This window comes from Melanotaenia boesemani, chromosome 21 (genome assembly GCF_017639745.1).
Source record: "Melanotaenia boesemani isolate fMelBoe1 chromosome 21, fMelBoe1.pri, whole genome shotgun sequence".
Taxonomy (NCBI): Eukaryota; Metazoa; Chordata; class Actinopteri; order Atheriniformes; family Melanotaeniidae; genus Melanotaenia; species Melanotaenia boesemani.
This window is the reverse complement of record NC_055702.1, coordinates 10,699,236-10,720,775: the sequence shown is the minus strand read 5'-3', so window position 1 is coordinate 10,720,775 and position 21,540 is coordinate 10,699,236. Positions and strand designations below refer to the sequence as shown.

The following is a 21,540-nucleotide window of genomic DNA, read 5'->3' as shown; positions in this document are numbered from 1 at the left end:
CTGGCAAAAGCAAAATCACAATAACACTAGCAGAGGTTCACCTTTAAAACAGCACTGTACCTTATTTTCATGTCTTTAAAGAGTTCTGGGATATTTAAATGTACCACAGGTTTTCCATCCTGTTTGCCAGTTTCTGAAGTGCCTCCCATGTGGATTTCTGCGACATGACACAGGTTTTTGTTGGCTGCTGCAGCTCGCGCTCCATCTGCATGACTGATCTCATTTATCCTGGTCACATCCAAAGACACCCAAAGTGAAAGGAAGAGAGTTTCAGCTGCAGCACTGTTAGCAATAAATCAGATCATTCAGCTGTTGGAGACTTGCATGAGTGGATAACAGCTGGTATTTAGAAGTTGACTGTATGAGGACCTCGAGGGTGCAGGAGATATATGGAGCTTTAAAATAGGATAATAAAACCTTAGCAAAATGTCTTTTCTACATTACATTATCTCATCATCTCATCTACTGAATTCAGCATTGTTCTACCAATAATTCCTGCAAAATTAAAATAAATGTGTTTTTATTTTCTAAATAAATCAGTGCTCATTTGTTCCCTTTGATTAGCAACATCCTTGTATATATTGTAAAAGTCGTCCATTTATAAACCAGGTTCAATACCAACTCTGTTTAACCCTCTAAAATCTTAAAAGAAATGACAAAATTCTAGCTCTGAAAAAAATATGCACACCTCCACAGCAGTATATGCACAATGGAATTTATTTGTATGCCGTTTATGCTGCTTCATAAAATGTGTAAACAGACTCATCATGACATGATATCCATTTTTTGTGGTTTCAGTTACTGTGACATTTTGTGCCTTTGCTTGTAATTGATTTCTACTTCAATTTATTAATATTGCCTATGGAGCCCCTGCAGCACAATGCTAGTTATCCAAGTCCCACCAGGAGCTTAATCTCCTAAAATGAGCTGAATTAATAAGAGTGTTCAAGTAACATTGATTACAGAATCAATGTTGGTTTCTTTGCAACATTGTGGAATGATTGCTATAAAATATAACAGCTTCAAGTACTATGACGAGAACCTTTTAAATCATTTTGCTTCAGTCTAGAAGTCAGATCACACTCTTTTGATAAATCCCTAATGCAAGTTTTCAAGGAGAGATTTGTAGAAATGTATCACTGAGTAATTGTTTTTCACTATATCAAATTGGGTTTTTTTATTGTTTAATAATTACAAGTTTCATCTTTTTCTAACACTTCCATTCACAGTCAAACGTATACATATATTTTAGTAAAACTACACTTTTATTGAAGGAATAGATTCTCTGTATCTTTTATCTCTATAAAGCCTTAATTACTCTAATCAAGTAATATTCACTGACAATATATGTGCCTATATGAACTCGACATCTGCAATATGAAACAGAGAAATAAATGGTTAAATTATTCATTAGCTCACTTCATTAAAAACATAAAAATAAATTAAATTAGCCAACAAAGTTATTTTTGTCTTTTAGATTATTACACAGTTAACATCGAAGAAAAGAAGAAGGAAAAAAAAGGATAATTGATGTCTGCAAACATATGCTAGCAAATATACCTACAGGTAAATCAGTAGGCTACATCTGTAGACCGTCAGCGGGTTAGTTTGAGTGCAGTTGGATGAACATCACAGATGTCAAACCATTGCTGATCCACCTCTTTGTGTGGCAATAGGCCATTTCGTGGCAGAAAAGGCTGGCGCCACCGGTCGCGGCTCCCCACCACTTGCCAAAAACGTGTGCCCTTGAGTAGAAAGATAGCATTGTGGGTGTAGGAGAAGTAGGCAGCATCAATGTTGCCATCTGGATGGTCTCCACTCTCCACTGGAGGGAAAACATCTCTGATGTTTTTGGGGAAGCCTCTTGCCAAGCTGTTGGCTTCCACACTGAATGCATACACCTGTTTGAAGAGACAGTTGTTTCTCTCTATAACAGGAGCAGTGTAATTACAACAGGAAAACAAATCACTAAGAAAATTTAGCACCTTTGTTTGCTTGAATGCATTCCCTTATAAAGTAGAGAAACAATTAACAATATGGGCAATTAGTGTATAATCATTTGCTCTTAAATTTCAAGATAAGAAATCAAGATTTCACATATAGGGACAATTATAGGCTACATAATTCCCCCTGAGCACTACATATGCACACATTTTATTCAAGTTCCCATTGAGTACAAAGTACAGGCATGGTATATACATTATGCAAGGCAGCTTCATCCTTAACTCCCTAATGCTCAAATGATATTCATTTTCCTATTAATTTCCTTTGTGCATATGTTCTACCTGGGGTAAGCCAAGGCAAGTTTATTTGAAAAGCAAATTTCATGTACAAGACAATTCAGAGTGCTTTGCATAACACATTAAAAGCATTACAGGACACGAGGACCTGTACCATTTCATACTGTGCTACCATAGCAAATCTGCAGTATTTAAAAAATATACAACTTGTAGGCCCCTCCCTCTCTGCTGTGCCTCAGCTCTGCTTCCAAAACCCAGATAAAGCTGCCATTTATGAACACATGGATGTAACCATGGCAGCTGTAGCAGCAATGACAGTTGAAAAACTAATGTTTACATCCAGACTTCAACATCCCCCTCACAAACACACACACACACACACACACACACACACACACACACACACACACCGCCTTTTTTTTAAATGTATTTTTCTTACATGAGAGTTTTTGAAGAAGTAGATGTGGGAATCCCTCCTGTCAAAAAAGGCTGTGTCAATGGGGCCAGGCACCCCTGGGAAACCTTCCGAGATTAATCTGGGGTACTGATGACCTTCAGAGTCTTGTTTGAGCATGCGATCATTCTCATTGTCATACCTCCAGAACTGAGTACCTGTGAAAACAGAAACAACTCTCACCAAATACCTGTACAGAACCGATGTTGTAAGAGCAAAATGGCCACTCACTTTTGGGAAATTGTTTACGTGTTTATCTACCTTTGAAGAAGTAAACAGCATCTCTTTTTCTGGACCACACATGTGCATATGCGTCCACTCCATCCATGGGAATCCCATGCCACCCAATCTGTAGTGCAACTGGATCACCATAACGTGTTCTATTATTTCTGTTCTCATAAAGCCAGTACCAGCCATCTCTCATAAAATATGTGTTGAAACGGATGACCACCTTCCCACTTGGTGTTTTCTCTTTTCTGATCCAGTCAAACACTGTGTTGAACCGACCTTTACAGTCACCTGGTGTCAAACACAAGCACAAAACAGAAAACAAATAGTTTGTGTCCATTTAGTCCTTAAACTGTGAAAATTAGACTTTGTATTTTTGTGACTGAGTATCAACTAGATAATGTTGTGTCCACCTACCATAGAGATGCTGTATAGCTTTTCTGTCCATCCAGTCCATCTCAAAGCCCGACTCATGGGGCAGATAGCTTGGCTGCATTATAGATCCCGGTCTGTAGATGTGGGGTAAACCCAAAACATGACCAATCTCATGAACTGCAACCTAATAGACAGTCAATTTAAAGTGCTGTTACTGAACCTTTCATTGTGTTTTATTTCAGTTACTTGTTGAATTGTGCTTTAGCATGCTCACTTTTAACAGACTTATCCCACTGCCAGTATTGGGAGCAGTGAAATGCTCATCATCATCAAAATGTATATCACCAAGGAACCAGGCATGGGCAAATTCTTGACCAGTGCCATCAAATCTTTGGTTACATCCCAGATGTCTTCCTGTGTGGAGAAAAAAAGGCACAGAATGTCAAAGAATATGTGCTGGCTTCTCACTACAGTGATGCATATTTTACACAACAGGCAGGTATGCTGGCCTAAAATGCTTCTGTGTAAAAACAATGTAGTTCTGCTTTCTAGAACATTGATGATAGATGCCTTTACCAACATGTATGGTATGGATGCTTCACCATCAAATCTTACATGTAAATGAAGATACAGTATGTAGGATGTGGGTCATATCATCCAACTTAGTCAGATTAAAGAGGAGTCTAATCCTCACAAACATTGTAAAATGCCTAATTCCTTTGTCTCTATAAATCCTCAAATTCCAAATTTAAAACATTAAAAAAGAAAAAATGGACCCAGGTACACTGGCCTTAGATATTCCTGGTCTGCAACTTTGCCCAATTTAGGTCCCCATTCATAGTCCATAATGAAGCCACTTCCAGCCAAACTTTATCCAAATGCAAACACACAAACACACACAAAAAAAGTGTGTCAAACCTTATAACTATTTCTGTAACAGTACTCAGCCTCAAACAAAACAAAGCCAATTGTGCCAACGCTGAGTTCAATTGACCCAATTTTGCCACTACTTTAGAAGTTATATCAAAACCAAACCAAAGTCTAATATTTCCCCTTATGTATTCATGAAATATGTTGTATTTGTTACATATTGACTGATGCCTACCTGTACCAAAGCCCAGCTTGATGTCAACATCCTCCAAAGGTGACCTTGTATCCTCTACAAATTCCAGTGGTGACACCTCACTCCACATCCTGAAGGCCAACCTGAAGATATATCTTTGTTCTTCAATAGTCAACTGGCTGCTGTAACCTTCACCAATTAGCCTCCACTTCAAGACAGTCTTAGAAAAGGCCATATGACCAGTTTCACTTAAATCTCTCTTATGTCTGCTTTTGGACACAAGAATGGCAAGGTGACGCTTTCTGCGCCTCACTGTTTCACTCTGATATGTGTTTACACTTTCATTACCCAGACCGATGTCACGTGAGCTGTTTAGAGAAGTAATATTTAAGACATCTGTTGTAATATTCATACTTGTGTCATTTGAAATGCCCATGAGAGCATTTTCTGTCTCATTAAAATTGAACATGCCATTTTCAGAGGAATTAGCAGAGCCACTGATTATATTGTTTTCTGTGTTGTTGCTGTCAGTCTCATTAAAACTGTCTCTCGGACTGTTTTCAATATCTAAGCCACCACTGTTCTCAGGTACTACGTGAGTGTTCAGGTCTATCTCCTGGTCAGGGACTCCACATCTTGGTTTGTTCATTGCTTCCTTGGTGGCCTCATCAAACACTCCTGTAACAGGTAGACCTGACACCCTTTGAAACTCTTTCAGAGCTGAAATAAATTCTCGATTCTCAGTTTGACTGTCCTGGCCATCTTCATCACCACTTTGAGAAGAAACCCTTGCATGAGGCACTGAGGTTCCCTCCTGGATCATGGCTTGAAGGTCATCCAGGAAGTCATCACTGAAAGATGTGTCTGAATCCTCCAAATGGATCTCCTTCCAGTTAACTGATTTGATGAAACCGTATCTAGAGAGAAATAACTTAAACAAGATTTAGTAGTTACTCGTTAGATGTTTAATATAGATATTAAATTGAAAAGGACATTAAAAGAAGAATTACCTCTGCTTTATGCTCATCTGTTATGATTGCCGCTTGGTGAGGATTGATCATCTGCATATCAGAATGATCCCGATTATGGAAAAGTCTTTCTGTGTAACTGGAGCTAATGATCATTAAGAAAAGTAACATGATCAGCTGGATAAAAGTCAGCATCGTGGCAGCGGTTTACGCCAGAGGTTTTGTAGAAGATGTGTTGTGGAAAGCAAAGAGCAACACTGCTTTATAAGCTAATCCTGAGTTTCTCCACACCCATCTAAAGGTGTGACTCTCTGGAGATTGCCCACTTTCCTCACTTCTGTGCCGAAAGTAAACATACAAACTGATAAATTTGACTGAATTCCATGGATGTGTTATCTATGCTCTAGTGGCTTTAAACTGACCTGTAGAGAAAGTATAAACTTTACTTTTATGTGGGCAATAAAACTGGTTAAGGACCATTACCAACACCTGTTCTGAACAAACACACACTTCAGTGTTTTACAATGAATAAAACCTGACAAAATCTTTCATATTATACCAAATAAAGTTTATTTTTTTAAGATAATTTAACATTCACTTTAAATAGATTTGAGAACAATAGAATTTTGATTTCTTAATTCAGGCTTCTTTGACTTTTATGACACAAACAGCTAATTTTCTTAGTGCAATAGAGCTGCAGTATCTCCAGCAATCAAGAGATAAGCAATAAAATAAAAGAGAAAAATTGCAATACATTCATACAAAACACAAAATAAACAAGAGGAAACAGATAAGATAGGTGGATTTAGGAGGGCTGTTGGTGGTCACTGTAGAGCCTTGGCAATCGCGGCTGCCAGGTGTTCAGCTGTTGGCTTTTCTGCTGCACAGCTCACACAAAGACCCTCTGCTGTCATTGCATCTTGAGTAGTTGGCCCGATGGCTGCAAACTGGAAACAAAGTCAGTCAGAGGCACTGAAGAGCTGTCCCATACTACAGATTTATGAATTTTTTATACATTTGCATGTGTAACCATGAGGAGATTGTACCTTTATCTGAGTCAGCTGTTCACCCGCCAGCCTGCGTACCCCTTCCAGGCAAAACTTTACTCCTGAGGGACTGAAGAAACCTATACTTGCTGGAGTTCCCTGATAACACACAGAAAAATCATCATTTTGTGTATTTAAGAAAAGCAATTTCTAAAATATAGTAGGAGTGGTGGGAGTCTACCTCTTCTGTGAAGCAGTTCTTCAGATTTTTCTCAAGATCAGGATGTTCAGCGGTTTGATAGACAGTCAACGTCTCTAGGGGAACTCCTGGAAACAAAGAAACAGATTCCCACAATGATAAAGGTAGTGCAATTATTATTTTATAATTAGTGTAACCCCAGAGGGGTCTTATCACCTTGAGTTTTTAATAGTGAGAAACAATAGCTCACAATGCTTACCATTTTCCCTTAAAGCCGTGGGCAAGACTTCTCTTTTGATTGAGCCACAGGGGAAAAAAAGTGGTGGGATACTTGTGTCCTCTCCTACAAGAAGAATTAAGGTCACTTTCATTATAACAATAACAAATTCCTTATTAAATTAAACTGTGTGAAATGACGGATGTATAAAATCAGACCATACGTTCAATGATGACACTTGACAGGACCTCTGCTGTCCCTGTGTCTTCTCCCATAGGGTTCAGGCCCAGATTTCGCACTGTGCAAAACAAACCCCCAAAAAAGAGGAAGATTAATTCGACCCTGTTCCCAAAAAGAAATGTGGTGCTGTAAATTAAAACAGAATGAAATTATATGCAAATAATTCACACTGTACTCATATTTAATTATTTTTAACTTTAAATAGAACAAAAACTCATTTCATTCTCTTTCCCTCTTGCCCTCTGTTTTTAGATTAATATATGCCACTTTTAAATCAGATGTCAACAATCCAAAAAAGCTGGAGCGTAAGCAACAAAACACCTGGGCCCAGATGCAAAAGATTATCTGTAGTTTAATTTTTTTAAATAAAAACATAATTACAATTATTTTATCAGATTAATGATGCCACACAGACATTTTGCTCTATTTTGTAAATTTCAAACATGTCTGTGTAAGTGTCTGATTTCCATTTTTAGTCATGAATGGATGAGGATGCTTCCCTGATTTCCATTTTCACATTGGGACATAATTTGCACCACAACTAAAAAGGGATACTAACTGAAGCAGCAATAAAAAAAAAAGCATATTAGGTTTAACATGCATAAAGACATATTATATTTAACATATATAAGAAATAAATTAATCATATAACCAAGCAGCAGTCAAGGTTTGCTTCTGCTTTCACATCACAGTTGGCTAGAGGACTTGCAACTCCTGTTTCATCTCTTACAGACAAACATATAGCTTGTCCAGAAAACTGTCTTGCTTGAAGATGATCAGGCGGAAGGCACAGATGTGCAGATGGATGATGGTATGTTGGCTGTTTTCTTAAACAGCCCTATAAAAACCTCTGAGGCCAATCGCATGCCAGAAAATTACAATGATTTTTAATTACTGGATTTTCTTTTCTTAGTTTGTTTGAATATCTCTTTAGAGAGATCTTCTCAGCAATTAAGCATCATGCAAGGCTGCAGTTATTTATAGCACCCACAATTACTGCAAGTAAGAATATACTATGGAAATGTATGAGAAACAGAACAGAATATAAATCACTTTCAGAGGCCAAGCTTTGTGAAATTTCATTTTGTTTAACAATAACTTATGTTGTTTCTTTTTTTGTTTGTTTCCACTACGTACCAGGGTTATGTCGCTCTAAAATATGTGTAGGCATTGTGTGAGGAATGCATGCCTATTTTTCATTCATTCTTCCTTTATAAATAGCAGTTTTGATGAGAAAAAGGCATTTCCACTGGTTTTATGTGTATGCATTGTTTCTACAAATGTGGCCCCAGCTGGGTTGACTTGCAAGAAACCAGAAAAAATAACTGTATTAAAAGAGTCTCGCAGAAGAAAAATTGAAAGCCTGTGAGGGCAAAAAAATGTTTTCAGGGAATCCAGGAAAATTTCTGTACACACATGAAAATTATGTCTCAGAAAGGCCTTGCTTATTTTTGCAAGACAATGTCAAACCACAAGAGCACGACTCAGCAGTAAGAGTCTAAACTGTCCTTTCTGTAGTTGATCTATGACCCACTCCAAATATTTTGTGCATTAAGAAACAAATTGAGCAATAAATGCCCCAAACCTTTTAGCAGCTGAAATCTCATTTCAAGTAACAAGAGAGATGGTTCACTTTCCAAACAAATCATCAATCAACTCAACCAAAAAGGTGATGCAATATAACTTTTATGAAATAAAAGCATCTGTTCCAACTAAACTTATAATAAACAATGACAATAAAAAAGGTAAACAGCCACTGAAAGCATGAGGTATGACACAAGTCAGGAAGCTGCTACACCTGCTTGTTTTCTTAAGTCTAAATCAATTCGCTTTGTATCACAGCAAACTGTCGCTTGTGTATAACAACTGGCTGAAGGTAGTCAAACCATTTCACACACGTCTGTGAACACCAGGTGCCTGACACACGCTGCAGCAATTACATTTGGTTTATAAGGAGCACAGTGCATGACAAACTTTTAGAAAATTAATGAAAGTAAGCGATGTGATAACAACTCACCTAATGCTGCAGTGGCCTTCCCAACCACATAGATGGATTTGGTATTCCACTTGTCCTTCACTGATTTATTCCACTCTAAATGAGTGACAATAAAATTTAGAAGAAGGTTTTATGTCTAAAACTGTCAAACAAGAAATACACAGCATACATCTGATAATGTATATCTACATTTTGTTTTTTTTACGTATGTTTTTTTTTTTCCCATGGGGTGTTTTGTATTAATTTTATCTGTATTCTCTCACCTTCTCTTCTTTCTTCTGCTTCCAAACACATTTTTACTGCTTTCACTGCTCTTGGACTGGTAAATATAAGGCCACCGTGTTTATCTGGTTGGAACAGCTGAAAAAAAAAAACATCTTAAATTACAAGTGTTTGACATATAAAGCTGAAAATATGTAGATGAAGGACATAAATATTAATTTAGTGTCTGTAACGATGGAGATTACCTTATCCGACAAAATGTTTAATGAGACAAACTTAAAAGACAGCACAGGAATTAGGGTTGCCTTGTGTCCATGTGATGCCAGCGCCTACAGAAACACAATAACATTTCAATTTAAATCACCACTTCAATGATAACCAGTAAGAAAACATGCTTTAGCAAACAGGTGTGTTAAGGTAAATTACATCTACCGCAATGTAAGGATCAGGTCCTGATTCTCCCTCTCTTGGCTCTTTAAAAAGCAATACATGCATTTTGGTGATGTCCTTAAAATACTGAAAGAAAAATACAACAGAATAAATAACACAGGTTCAACTACAAATGCTGTTGAAAATGCATTCACATTCAGAAACTGCGAAAGTACTGAAACAGTGGGTGTGTAGGCTGATTTAGCTAAGCTACACCCTAAAACTGTCGTATGCGACCTGCTGATAAAAATGCTGTTGAGTCACGGTTATCTGTCTGCTTATGAAAAGCAAATACATAAAACAATAAGGTCATATTTTTCACCTGAACATTCCTGCATGTAGCCACACAGCTAATTTTTCCCTAAGCTGTGTGATACTGTTTACATTTGCAACATACAGTGGATAACAGATTAGCTACAGTAATCTTCTCATCCACAGAACCAGTCAGTACTTCTAAGCGATAAAAAGTCGCTGGTTTGTTAGGCATTAAATGCGTAACAGCATGACCTACTGAGAAAAGCTAAAAAGACTAATATTGTATAAAATTCAAATACCTTAAGTAGTTCATAGAGACGATTTAATTCACAATTTAAGGAAGGTGACCAAAATAGTATATTTAACTGATTTGCAAAAATATATAGAAAAAAAGAAGACATTTTAGTCTGTTATCTATTTGAAATATTGTATATGAAAACATTATGCTAAAAAGTAAGTGTTTAATCACAGCAATGCAGAACTTTGACATAGTTTAAATAACTATAATCCCCGTTTAAGGAAATGGTTTATTCCATTTCCCGACATGCAACTAGGTGACATTACGGCTCCTACAGTTGCTTAGTGAACAGCTAGCGTCGCACATTCGGACCCATAATGGCCACTCTACAGTTCTGGCTTCAGTTTTTGCCCTCAACGTGCTGAACTATAACCTTTGCCCCGCCCACTAATGTAACACGCTGTTAAATGCTGCAGCATGGCTTCATCGGCTAAGAAGAGAGCGATAGGTTTGGGTGAAAATCCAGACGAAGAAGAAAGCAGCTCCGATAAGAATTCGGAGGAGGAGGATGATTCAGAGGAGGAAGACAGCGAGGAGGAAATTAATGAGGTGAAAGACAAAACCATTCGTAGAATTTGTACTTGGTATAGCTAGCTGAGTTGCTCAGCTAACTAGCTAATTATTGCATTCAAAATACACTCACTTTCCCCTTTTATGTGTTCGCTCACAGGAGGTCATGGTGGATTTTGAAGCCCACAACATTTCAGGCAACGACTTCAATGGCATAAAGAAACTTTTACAGCAGGTTTGGGACAGCGGGTTATGTTTATGTGTTAAATATTGTTAGCATGATGTCAGTGGTAACGCTTCTGTCATGTTTGAACACAGCTGTTCCTGAAAGCTCATGTAAACACATCAGAGATGACAGACATCATCATCCAACAGAATCACGTAGGAAGTGTCATCAAGGTGAGTTACTCATCAGTGTAATCTAGTCACAGTTGACAGAGAGTTTTAGCCCTGTCATATACTCACTTTGTCTCTTCATTTTGCTCCAGCAAGCTGAAGTACCAGAGGACAGCGATGACGATGACCCTGATGAAGTGTTTGGCTTTATCACCATGCTAAACCTTACAGAAAGAAAGGTAAAATCTCTGGCAGACCAAACTCCACAGAGCACATTGCAAAGAGTCAAACATGTTGAAGCTTCTTCATTAAAACTTTAACAGTGTACTTGCTTGGTGGATTTGGCAGGGTTTGCAGTGCGTGGAGGAAGTCAAGGAGCTGATTCTAGACCAGTGCCAGAAGAACGCTCCTCACAGTGCGACAGAACAGCTGGAACAGATCTTCAGTGACACCAGCAAGCCTGTTGGGCTACTGCTAAGTGAACGCTTCATCAATGTACCTCCACAGATTGCCCTTCCTCTGCACAAACAGCTCCAGTGAGTTCTACTTTGTCAGCCAATAACCAATGGGGAGGAGAGGAGTGTAGTTTCTCTAATTTTATATACATAAGAAATCTAATGCAACTTCTACAATTTTGCTTCTCAAAGAAAGTGTGTGCAAAAATAACAAAACTGAATGAATTGTGCTATCCTTCAGGGAGGAAATGGATGAAGCTCAGAGGACAAATAAGCCCAGTGGGAGATGTCACTTTTGCCTCATGATCAGCAAGACCTGCAAAGAAGCAACAAAGAATATTCCAGCCAGAGGAGGTGTTCCCAAAGAGGAGTACATATTCGTCAATGCAGAGGAGGAATTCTTTTATGAGGTAGTCAAATAAATCCAGGCGGAATCAATGATTTGTAATAAATGTTTAATGATAATCAGGGCAGAACCTCTAAGTACCTATTCAGTAGCAATTTGCTTTTTACTTAAAAAAATATTTACCTCAGCTAAAAGATATTAGACAGAGTTGCCATTTGGGAAGCTGGCTTTAATGTTTATGCTAAATATTTTTTTTCTAAGCTTTGTCCGTGTTGTGTTTACAGCAAGCCATCCTGAAGTTCCACTATTCAGTCCAGGAGGAGGCAGACTCGTGTTTAAGTGGCAGGTGGTCATTTGACGACGTACCCATGAAGCCTTTCAGGACAGTGATGTTGATACCTACAGACAAAATGCCTGCCATCATGGACAAACTGAAAGAATACCTAACAGTGTGAAGTGTGTATTAACTTCAGGTATATGTAGAACATGTGTAGACCTCCAGGTTAATCAAAATTGTTCTAGTTTTCAGTTTATCTCAAAGAAACAGTTTTTTTACAGTCAGCTATAGCATTGTCCTTTTTCAACAACTATATATTTTACAAGATTTATTTGGAAACAATGCAAGAATAACTCAGTAATATTGCTTAAATGTAAAAAAAAAAAAAAAAAAAAAAAAAAATCAATGGATGGTGCTGTGGATCATTTTCTAAAGTGGGTTATGAACTTGAATGATAAAAGATTTTGGTCTTAAGTTTTGGAAGATGGTGAATGGGGGTTGTGAAATTACATAATTATATTTTAGAGCTTGTGCATTTAAAAAAAAAAGTAGTTTTTTTGTCCAAACTTTTGTGCTTAATGCAGAATTATCTTGATTTTTTTTCCATAAAAGTGCTTTAGGAATAAATCACTAAAAGCAGATTCTTATGAGTGAACCAAAATATAGCTTTGTTTACTTGAATTCCAAATATCTGTACATCGCTTGTCCTGGTGAAGAATCAAATGCCTGTTTCCACTTTCAATGTTAATCTGGGAGCAAGTTACCACATATTCCCAGTTTTAATCACAGAATCCCAAAGCTACTCTTATACCTGCATAAGACTAAAGCTAGGAGAGCAGCTCGGAGTGGGTCATAACTGCTACTATTTACAACATGTCAGTTTTTTACAACTCTGTCTTCTGAGAAATGTGCTTGACAGTTGCACATTTTCAAGCTATGGTTTAGACAAATTACAAATGTTCTACAAGCATAAAAGTAGTTGGTTGGAAAATGACCTAAAACTCTGGTTTTAGTTTATTGAATCACACATCTGTCATAAGTCTGCGCCACTGTTGCACATTCTCTGCTGGCATCGCTGCCATTTGCCGTTGGCTGCCGCTTCTCTCTGCAATTTCTTGATCCCGCTGGGTCCAACATGTCCTGCAGTATGTCTTTGCTCTCACTAGGGGGCAGGTTGTAGAAGAAGTACAATGGTGCCATTTGAATGAACCTAAAACAGACGAGATCAGTTAAAATATTTATTTTAAAAATGAATATTACTAAAAAAAAAAACTGAGAAGGGTAACATCTGTTGTGATTTGAATATAAAGATTTTAAAATAAGATGGCTCAGTCTTTCTGTAATAAAAACATGACATCAGTGTGACCTGTAGAAACATAAGCCACATGCAGCAAAGCTGTAATCTGCTTGTGCATATCTGATGCTGAGCTGAATACGAAGCTAACTTACACTTGAGGGGAAATTTCCGAGACTGTTCTCATGCAGTTGTTTTCTGACAGGGTGTATTCATTGAAAAGAACCCACTCTGGCAACCCCAACTTGTGGGACTGAGCTCCGTAACCAGAGAGTGGGTGCATCTGGGCCATGTGCTTGTGTGTCAGAATAAAGTAGTTTCCTGATCCATCCACATCTCGAGCAATCTAAGAAAAAAAAAAACAAACTCCTGAATAAATCAAACTATTGAAAGAAATGTAATATTATATAAATATTTTTTTATTTATCTATACACCTGCATGAAGAATCCAGCCAATAGAGCTCTTTTGATGTTGTTCGTGTTTGTTCTGGTTCCAAAGGAGGGCTCAGAAATGGGAAGCTCAATTCTGTTCAGGGTGTCTGTCAGCTCTGATCTAATGGCATCCGCCATCTTCAGGGCAGAATGATCCAGAAAATAGTCACGGCACCACTTTTCAAGAGTCAAGTCTAAGGAAAACAAGACAGTTACTTGCATATGGACTATATTTTAGGTTTCACTTATAATAAAATAATTAAAAAAAAGGTCCGACTGGAATTTCCTTTGGACAAAATATAAAAGTTTTATTATAACGTCCATGCTCAGTGGATACCACCATATTGTTTAATTTTCAAAGCCTACCTCTGAACAGTTGTGATTGGATATAAATAATGAATGTGACAACCCCAGATGTTTGCTCCTCAGTGACATTATCTAAATTTTCATAAATATTAAGCAGCGGATTCTTGGCCAAATGGCCCAAGAAACAATTCTACAGCATCCATCTGAATTCCCCTAAGTTTGCTCCTTGGTGGCGTTGCTAGTCTTTGTGTCTAAATGTATTTTTACAAAAGTAAACCACTTTTTTGTAGCATTTTTCAATCCATATTTAAATCTAATTGTGTCTGAAAAGAAATAATGAGTCTGACAAGCCAGGTGGTTTGTTAACAAAAAACTGAATTATTTAAGAGAATCCAGCTGCCTTGAAAGGTAAGGAAATAATAAGTTAATCCAAGTTTAATAAATATTCAAGTAATTAAGTGTTTATTTATAACAAATGAGTCAAGGCAGATGGCCACCCTGCTCAAAGCTATCTCTGCAGAAGGTAGCTCAAATCAAACTTGTTTTTTTTTTCAGAAATGATTTGCTATGTAAGCTGAAACCTGAAAAATTATGGCAAACACCTTCAAATGGGCAAGTTGTTTTTTGCATTATTCTGATATAGAACTCAATGTTATTTCTTATTTCAATCCTTTATACATTTGTCTTTAATGCTTAAATTCTTAATTTATTGTGTGCTATAAATAAACTTGTTATGTATGACGACATTTGTACCTCTTCCTGTTTCTCAATTTGTACATCCTCGACTCAGAATTATTATCTGTTCACTGTTTCATCATCAGTTCCCACTGTATTTTGTTTTGATTTAGCCCACAATGGTCTCAAATGTGTAACAGCTTAATGAAAAGGCCTAAAAAAGATAATAAAATAAATAAAACTGAGCCCAGGCTTCTGCAACATAAAAGTTTAACTTTTTAAGAAAACTGAATGTGAAACTTTGAAGGACGATTCAAGGCCTGTGACTCAAACTGCTGCAGCAATTTAAAAAATTATATCTAATACAGACAACAAACCATTTCTGTTTCTTACACTGTTCCTTCTGGCTTTGTTTAAAGGCATTGTAGATATTTATGAGGGTAAAGTGATCTCCCTCAGGGTGCTGGAACTTTTTGTGACATTGAGCCACTTCATGGATCGTGCCAGCAGATGGCTCCAGGAAGCAGCTCGGCACTAAAAGACAAGATCCAACAATTCATCACCACACCTTAAAGGAGATATAAACCAATCTCACTCTGGTGTTAAACTCAGCATGAACATGTGCGGCGCACATACCTGACAGCATGGCTGCAATAGTGAGCATTTCATTCACACAGTCAAACTCGCAGGATGCCAGCAGAGCTTTGGCCATCTGAGGATCCAGAGGGATTTCAGACATGATGATGCCAATTTCAGACAAGTTACCATCATCATCTAAAGCAGCGAGGTAGTCCAACTCTTCCAGTGCCTGCATGAGGCCCTCTGGATCTGTCAAAAGAAAGGAAATGGCAAAGAAGTGTATTAGTTCTAAGAAAAAAAGACTGCTCCTGATGTTTCCCTAGTATCAGTATCACGAATGCAAACTGTAGAAACAAGTGGACCTGATTTATAAAGTTTATGCATTTAAAAACTCATACTAAAAAGTAAAAATAAATAAATAAATACCACTCATGTTATATTTCCCTATAGAAAAATAAAAAGACAGTAAAATGACATGAACATTTTCATAAATTTTATTAACTTTTAACCAAGACATAAGAAAACATAATGTAAGTATATTATGTCATGCACCTTTTGTGACACATTGTGCAGTAAAAAAACTTATTGAAAAACTTCTGGCGTATACTTCTACTTCATTGTATTTTGCTGGAGCTGCACTAAATTAGACATGTTGTATAATCAGTAATGAACTGGCTGGTTTTTGTCTGCTCTGTCCATTTATGGGGCGGGTCACAGCTCAAACAAAGCTTACTAGCCAAGTTGTCAGCTCAGCTAAACCATGGTTGACTGGGCCCAAACAGATACAGGGAGCAAATTCATTTGTCCTTCCTCTTACACTTCTTTGACTGCATTTTAGGGTTAGAGAAATGCCTTTGCAGGAATCTGCAACTCAAAACTAAAAATGTCGGTTATCCTGAATTCATCATGTTTGAATGACAGCTTGTCAAATTTCTCACCTGGTCTGTCAATGAAATGACACTGTCCAAGGCCGGCTATCTCCATCCTCTTCAGGAAGAGAACTGTCGGTGTAATATTAGACTCCAAAATCTGTGAGGGGGTCTCAAGTGGTAGGCTTACTTCTGGATACAGGCGGAAACATTTACCTAGGAAATAAAGTAGCATTGAAATATGGCTTAAAATTTTAAAGTTGATGGAATAATGCTAGAAAGTGTTTCCTTGCCATTAACTAAAGTATGTTCAGAAAAGTTTATTTACCAGCTGAATGTTAATTAGAACATCATTTTATGCAGATCAGAGGACATACCTGCTGGTCCTGACAGCTGCTTGCGTATATCTGCCTGACACTGACTGATGGACTGAAGTACCTCAGAATAAGCTCTCACTCTTGGATTGTAAACCTATAGATAATAGTTTTTAAAAAATAAAGATCAGTATCAGCAGAATGCTCTTTTGGGATTAATATGTCTGGTAAAAAATAACTAACCATTTTTATCTGGACTCCTGTGTCGATGACAAACTTTATAGACTCTGCAGTCCACCACACATCCTCCCCTTGTTGGATAGAAAGGAAAACCCTTCTGGACTTTGACTGTTCACTCAAAACAGCCAGCACCCCCCGCTGGTTTGGACACAACACTATGGGCACCATTTGGTCCAACTCTGCTCCCAGTCTAGAACCCTCATTCTGGAGGATGCTGTAAGCACTGTGGACTTCCTTTGGAAAAGCAATCATAATTTATTAAACCAAATTTAACACGACAAGCTTTAGTTCAGTGAAACTGCTTATTAAAAATACATCCTTTACCTTAGCTGAGGCAAAAAACACAACAATATCTCCACTCTCTCCGGTTCGATGGATCTCCAGCACCAGTCTTAGTGCTGAGTAGAAGTAATCCTTGTTGCAGCTGTTGCTGTGGACCACCTCTGCAGGACAGGAGGCCTCCAGACTTATAAGGGGGATGGTGCCATAGTTTTTCAGAAGCTTTTCAGTCATCGGCGGCACAGTGAGGACCACCACTCTGAGTTCAGGCCTCTGCAGCAGGATGTCTTTGAGGAGACCAAGCAGTATATCTGTGCTTACTGTCCTTTCATGGGCCTGGTCAATGATAATGACTCCATAGTGCTCCAGAAATGGGTCCGACATCATCTCTCTCAGCAGCATATCATCTGTGCAGTACCTGATGATTTATAAAATAAGCAGTGTGTAAGCTTGCTGAAAGGTGGGACATGTAGCAACTAAAAACCATAGGTCACTGCCAAATTTTCAAAATTTCCAGGTCATGTCATGCATTTTCTTGAAAATAATTAGAGTGAAATTCAATCATTTATGTTTTGCTCTAAGACTCACAAATTCTTAATTGTCTAACTGCATCAGACAGAAATTAGCTTGTTAGCCTTTAACAACTCCTGGTTGAGAAAAGAGGATGCCATCCCACAGTAAAATGTGACCAGGCTGGTGACCAACACAAGGAAGTGGTGCCAAGCTGTTATGGCTTTATATGGATCTTCCACACACTACTGAGATCCCTGACGATTTAAAATGCCCAATATGTGTTCCTTCCTTTTTACAGCAAGTGGGAAAATACAATCATCCAATCCACCATGAAACTCAAAACAAGAGTAAACACAAACAGGAGAATACTGCAGTGGATGTTGGCACATTTATGTTCTATTCCTTTGTAATACAGCCAACCTTATGAGCTACATTTGTGAAATCCAATATAATGTAATTCAACACTATCTTAAATTGTACTTTACAAAGTCTGTGGATTTATACTTTTGGCTAACATTGCAAAAAAAGGTGACAATTTGACTGTCAATAACTAAAGGTGCCACTGAGATACTATTAACTATGATTTGACCCAACACACCACCAACACTTAACATTAACTATCAGACATTATACACTTCACACATTCCACAAAGTAATGATGTAGCAACAAAACTTCCCCAGTATGATGAATTTAAAAAGTTTGTTTTATAGTCTATCAGTTCATTTAAGCATGTTAGCATCCTGCTCATCGGTCAGTCATAATAAGTGAATATATGCGTATAGACAATATCTACAAAGTACAACAGGTGAAAAATGTAGTTAAAAGATGCACGTTCACTTGTACAACTGTATAGTTTTTTTTTTTAAAACTGTATAGTTATAAGGAGCACTGTGTAGGATTCAGTGACATCTAGAGCCATAGTTGTAGACTGCAACAAACCAAATACTGTCATTGTGATGCAACATTGTGGTGCAATATGGCAAACTTCACAGAAAAGGACCTCTGCCATGTAATATAAATTATTTACATGTGAGTACTGAGCGTGCGATGAGTCTCATTCATGCAACTACACACAAAACTCTGTAGTAGTGACACAGAAAATAAGCTAATAATGATACTTGGAAGGCTAGAATAAGTGAAAATTGGCATTCCGAGACATAAATGAGATTGCATTAATACAAGCTGAATTGGCTATGACTTGTCCACAGACTGCTCCATCAAGGATCAGAATCGGCTTTATTCTCCAAGTATGTCAACACATACAAGGGATTTTTTTTATGGCAGATGTTCCTCTAGTAAGAAGTAATAAAATAAGTAAAAAGCAATAACTTAAGGTAAAGAATAAAATAAGTTTAAAGTAATAAAATAAAAAGTCACTTATATAGTGGTGTCTAATATAAAAGGAGCAACGCATGTTTAACGTATACAAATATACATTATGTACAGTTTTGTTAAAAAAACAAAACATTTAAACTGACAAAGATAGTTTGTGGACTGTATTCAAGCATCATTCTGTTGCTGGCTGTGAAATGGACCAAATGAGAGCTCCTCAACAAACCTCAAAATGGTGTCAGAGGAGCAGCAAGTCTCCAGAGGGATGGTGTAACCCACTTCGTGGCCTATGTTCACATCCATTTCATCAGCCACTCGAAGGGCCAGATCCACAGCCTGCTGTTTGTTGGTCTGTGTGCACACAACCATGCCATGCTGGTACTGAGCAGACAGACAAAACTCTGCACACCACTGAGGGATCTGAAAGTAAATAGTCACCAAAAGTTTTTACCATAAAATATCGAGCCTATAAACTTCAAAACAAAATCTTTCTATCTTATCAACTGGAGTTTCTCAGTTGCAAGCATCTTGTCAGGATTATACAAACAGCTTTTGTTTAAACACACAGCCACACAAACAGTGACAGGAGATAACCAATGGTATTAGCGTTGAGAATGCAAAATTGCTTTGGCAGCATGTGGCGGCTCCAGCAGATCAGGGCTTAGCAGCAGGAGGTCCCCTAACAGGCCTGTAGAGCTGGAGTCTGTGTGGACAAGCGGAAGGGAGCTTGGAAAGCCTCAAAAGTTCAACATCTGCTGAGCTGGGCAGCTTCTGTTCCCAGCAGCATGGCAATTCTGGGCAAAAAACTTAACTAAAAAAAATGTCATTATAATACAAAAATATAGGGTTTTCTCTGAGCAGTCTGGATTGAGCATGTAACAAACAGAGATTCTGTGGTATTTGGGGGCAGTCTGAAAGAAATTAAACGTTGAACATTATTATCTAAACTCTTAGTTTCAGGTTTAAGTACATCTTTTCAGTAATATATACGTTTTAAGGAAAAGCTTTCTTTGATGAAAATCTTTCTCAAAATTTATTCCCGATAAGTTTTTTTTTCTTACCTGTGTACTCCTCCCAGTTTTCGCTATTCCGGACACAATAACCAGCTGGTTGTTTACCAAAGCATCCTCAAACTGGCACCTGACCTTCCACACAGGCAGAGTTTTTCTCTCTTTCAGTAATTTGTAGTAACGAGAGGAAAATGGCAATCCATCGAATTGATTTAACTCCAGATCATCTCCGAAGCCACATGAATTGTCCCAGGGAGTTTCCTCACTGCAGGAGAAATTATCTGGCTCTGTCGAATCGCTTGCGTTTGACATGATACAAACACCTAGAGGAAAAAACGTTGACGAATTTTCCAACAACCGATATTCAGGTCCATACACTTCAAATCGGAAACAGAAACTCTATTTGAACGGATTTTATGATTAACGATCCCTGTATCGCTGAAAAAATATATATTAAGCTCGTCAAAGTTCGGGGGTTGTCCACTTTGGAGATCGCTGACGCGCAATGCGCACCGGTGCGTAATTTCCACCCCAGCGTGGCTTCACACGTGTTTGAATTTGCTCAGGACTCCATATTCGCCACTGAGAGATGTACACGGTGCTGTGTCATAATCTCAGGACTATTAACCAAAGGATCACGTGTAAAGCAGCAAGTATTACGTGTATGTTCCCACCAGTGAAAATATCCTTAAATAATCTGTAATTCTAATACTAATATTGCAAAAAAATTCACTTATAATGTTGTATATCTGTGTATCTAAATAAATTAAAACTAAACTGCAGTATCACATACACTTGTAAAATTTGTGGATTTAATCATATTCCGGTAACCTGCCTTTTTGTGATGAGTGTGGCCTAAAGCCATGAACACCTTATGTCAAAATTTGCATAATTAATTGGCCACTGGCTCTGAGAAACCTAAACTTATTGAATTGTACAACTGAACATATATGAACAATAAAGTTTAATTATTTTTTATCTGCAGTTAACTGGAGATTTTGTGCAGTTTCCAGAAGATACTGGACAGAGAACGAGGAGCACTTTCAGAAAGAGCTCAAAAAGAAAGAGGAAAACTCCCAGTTGAAGATGTCAGCTACAGTCAATAAAGTTACTTCCAAAGTTTGTTGGGCGAAGAAGACACAGCACAGGCCACCCCTGAAAACTGACTGGTCCGTCAGGTGCCACTTCAAGCACAGACAACCCCATTCTAACAAGTATTTTGTGCAAAATGACCTTCACTTTGATAAACCTCAGAAATGCAAGCGAATGCAGCATCTAGTGCACTTCTGTGGTTAATGGTCATGATGATGATGGTAACGATGACGTATTTCTCGTTGACATCTGTTTTTATTATATGTATATATGTATTATAAGGTTTGCCTAAATGTTGTCCTACGTCAACACTTCTGTTTCTAATAACGCAGAATTCATACGTGAATCAAGCTTGTAATACAATAAAGTAAATTTAATTTGGTTTCTGCCTTTGTCTGATGAAAGCAGATGTTCCATAAAAATTCTAAACTTTAGAAACATTCATGTCAAATTTTCTTTTGATGAAAGTAGTTTCTGACAAGCTGGACTGAATAAATCATTTCACTATAT

General features: G+C 37.7%; 4 protein-coding genes and 1 long non-coding RNA gene across 8 annotated transcripts; 2 read left to right on the top strand and 3 right to left on the bottom strand.

Moving 5' to 3' along the window:
* Positions 1-1,418: 1,418 nt before the first annotated feature.
* Positions 1,419-5,523, bottom strand: mmp21 (matrix metallopeptidase 21). The gene is made up of 7 exons (XM_041974678.1): positions 5,384-5,523; positions 4,403-5,277; positions 3,572-3,711; positions 3,340-3,481; positions 2,956-3,213; positions 2,680-2,852; positions 1,419-1,901 (listed from the first exon to the last, which is right to left on the bottom strand). Exons 1-7 carry the CDS (start codon positions 5,521-5,523, stop codon positions 1,596-1,598), a joined length of 2,034 nt encoding a protein of 677 aa, XP_041830612.1. The 3' UTR covers positions 1,419-1,595.
* Positions 5,524-5,879: 356 nt separating this feature from the next.
* On the bottom strand, positions 5,880-11,206 carry uros (uroporphyrinogen III synthase). 4 transcript variants are annotated; one of them, XM_041974192.1, is made up of 10 exons: positions 11,146-11,206; positions 9,621-9,704; positions 9,434-9,517; positions 9,230-9,326; positions 8,988-9,062; positions 6,954-7,028; positions 6,773-6,856; positions 6,556-6,641; positions 6,375-6,473; positions 5,880-6,275 (listed from the first exon to the last, which is right to left on the bottom strand). In XM_041974192.1, the coding sequence occupies exons 2-10, from the start codon at positions 9,681-9,683 to the stop codon at positions 6,153-6,155; spliced, it is 786 nt and encodes a 261-aa protein (XP_041830126.1). In that variant the 5' UTR covers positions 9,684-9,704; positions 11,146-11,206; the 3' UTR covers positions 5,880-6,152. The 4 variants fall into 4 exon arrangements, with proteins under 4 accessions (XP_041830126.1, XP_041830128.1, XP_041830127.1 ...); XM_041974194.1 differs by lacking the exon at positions 11,146-11,206 and adding an exon at positions 10,290-10,381 and having other exon boundaries at positions 9,621-9,707; XM_041974193.1 differs by lacking the exon at positions 11,146-11,206 and adding an exon at positions 10,172-10,190.
* Positions 10,474-12,836, top strand: LOC121632579 (BRCA2 and CDKN1A interacting protein). The gene is made up of 7 exons (XM_041974190.1): positions 10,474-10,719; positions 10,841-10,915; positions 10,999-11,079; positions 11,169-11,255; positions 11,365-11,552; positions 11,713-11,881; positions 12,102-12,836. Exons 1-7 carry the CDS (start codon positions 10,588-10,590, stop codon positions 12,270-12,272), a joined length of 903 nt encoding a protein of 300 aa, XP_041830124.1. The 5' UTR covers positions 10,474-10,587; the 3' UTR covers positions 12,273-12,836.
* Positions 12,837-13,073: 237 nt separating this feature from the next.
* On the bottom strand, positions 13,074-20,568 carry dhx32a (DEAH (Asp-Glu-Ala-His) box polypeptide 32a). Its single transcript, XM_041974187.1, has 11 exons — positions 19,990-20,568; positions 19,155-19,348; positions 17,128-17,500; positions 16,807-17,037; positions 16,627-16,720; positions 16,319-16,465; positions 15,438-15,629; positions 15,195-15,335; positions 13,824-14,014; positions 13,544-13,734; positions 13,074-13,304 (listed from the first exon to the last, which is right to left on the bottom strand). Exons 1-11 carry the CDS (start codon positions 20,248-20,250, stop codon positions 13,109-13,111), a joined length of 2,211 nt encoding a protein of 736 aa, XP_041830121.1. The 5' UTR covers positions 20,251-20,568; the 3' UTR covers positions 13,074-13,108.
* LOC121632581 lies at positions 20,511-21,006 on the top strand. Its single transcript, XR_006008927.1, has 2 exons — positions 20,511-20,600; positions 20,952-21,006. It is a non-coding gene; the product is annotated as an uncharacterized LOC121632581 (long non-coding RNA).
* The last annotated feature ends 534 nt before the right edge of the window (positions 21,007-21,540 follow it).

What these genes read in the sequence shown, in the direction of transcription:
- LOC121632579 (XM_041974190.1), top strand. Translation starts at nt 10,588, where the DNA reads ATGGCTTCATCGGCTAAGAAGAGAGCGATAGGTTTGGGTGAAAATCCA. An exon ending in ACGTAGGAAGTGTCATCAAG is followed by an intron (nt 11,080 to 11,168) that starts GTGAGTTACTCA and finishes ATTTTGCTCCAG; the next exon opens with CAAGCTGAAGTACCAGAGGA. An exon ending in CCTCTGCACAAACAGCTCCA is followed by an intron (nt 11,553 to 11,712) that starts GTGAGTTCTACT and finishes GCTATCCTTCAG; the next exon opens with GGAGGAAATGGATGAAGCTC.
- uros (XM_041974192.1), bottom strand. Translation starts at nt 9,683, where the DNA reads ATGCATGTATTGCTTTTTAAAGAGCCAAGAGAGGGAGAATCAGGACCT. An exon ending in TAAACATTTTGTCGGATAAG is followed by an intron (nt 9,327 to 9,433) that starts GTAATCTCCATC and finishes TTTTTTTTTCAG; the next exon opens with CTGTTCCAACCAGATAAACA. An exon ending in AGCAGAAGAAAGAAGAGAAG is followed by an intron (nt 9,063 to 9,229) that starts GTGAGAGAATAC and finishes TCACTCATTTAG; the next exon opens with AGTGGAATAAATCAGTGAAG.
- mmp21 (XM_041974678.1), bottom strand. Translation starts at nt 5,523, where the DNA reads ATGCTGACTTTTATCCAGCTGATCATGTTACTTTTCTTAATGATCATT. An exon ending in AGCTATACAGCATCTCTATG is followed by an intron (nt 3,214 to 3,339) that starts GTAGGTGGACAC and finishes GTTTGACACCAG; the next exon opens with GTGACTGTAAAGGTCGGTTC. An exon ending in ACTTCTTCAAAAACTCTCAT is followed by an intron (nt 1,902 to 2,679) that starts GTAAGAAAAATA and finishes CTCTTCAAACAG; the next exon opens with GTGTATGCATTCAGTGTGGA.
- dhx32a (XM_041974187.1), bottom strand. Translation starts at nt 20,250, where the DNA reads ATGTCAAACGCAAGCGATTCGACAGAGCCAGATAATTTCTCCTGCAGT. An exon ending in ACAAAGCCAGAAGGAACAGT is followed by an intron (nt 14,015 to 15,194) that starts GTAAGAAACAGA and finishes TGTTTTCCTTAG; the next exon opens with ACTTGACTCTTGAAAAGTGG. An exon ending in TGGCTGGATTCTTCATGCAG is followed by an intron (nt 13,735 to 13,823) that starts GTGTATAGATAA and finishes TTTTTTTCTTAG; the next exon opens with ATTGCTCGAGATGTGGATGG.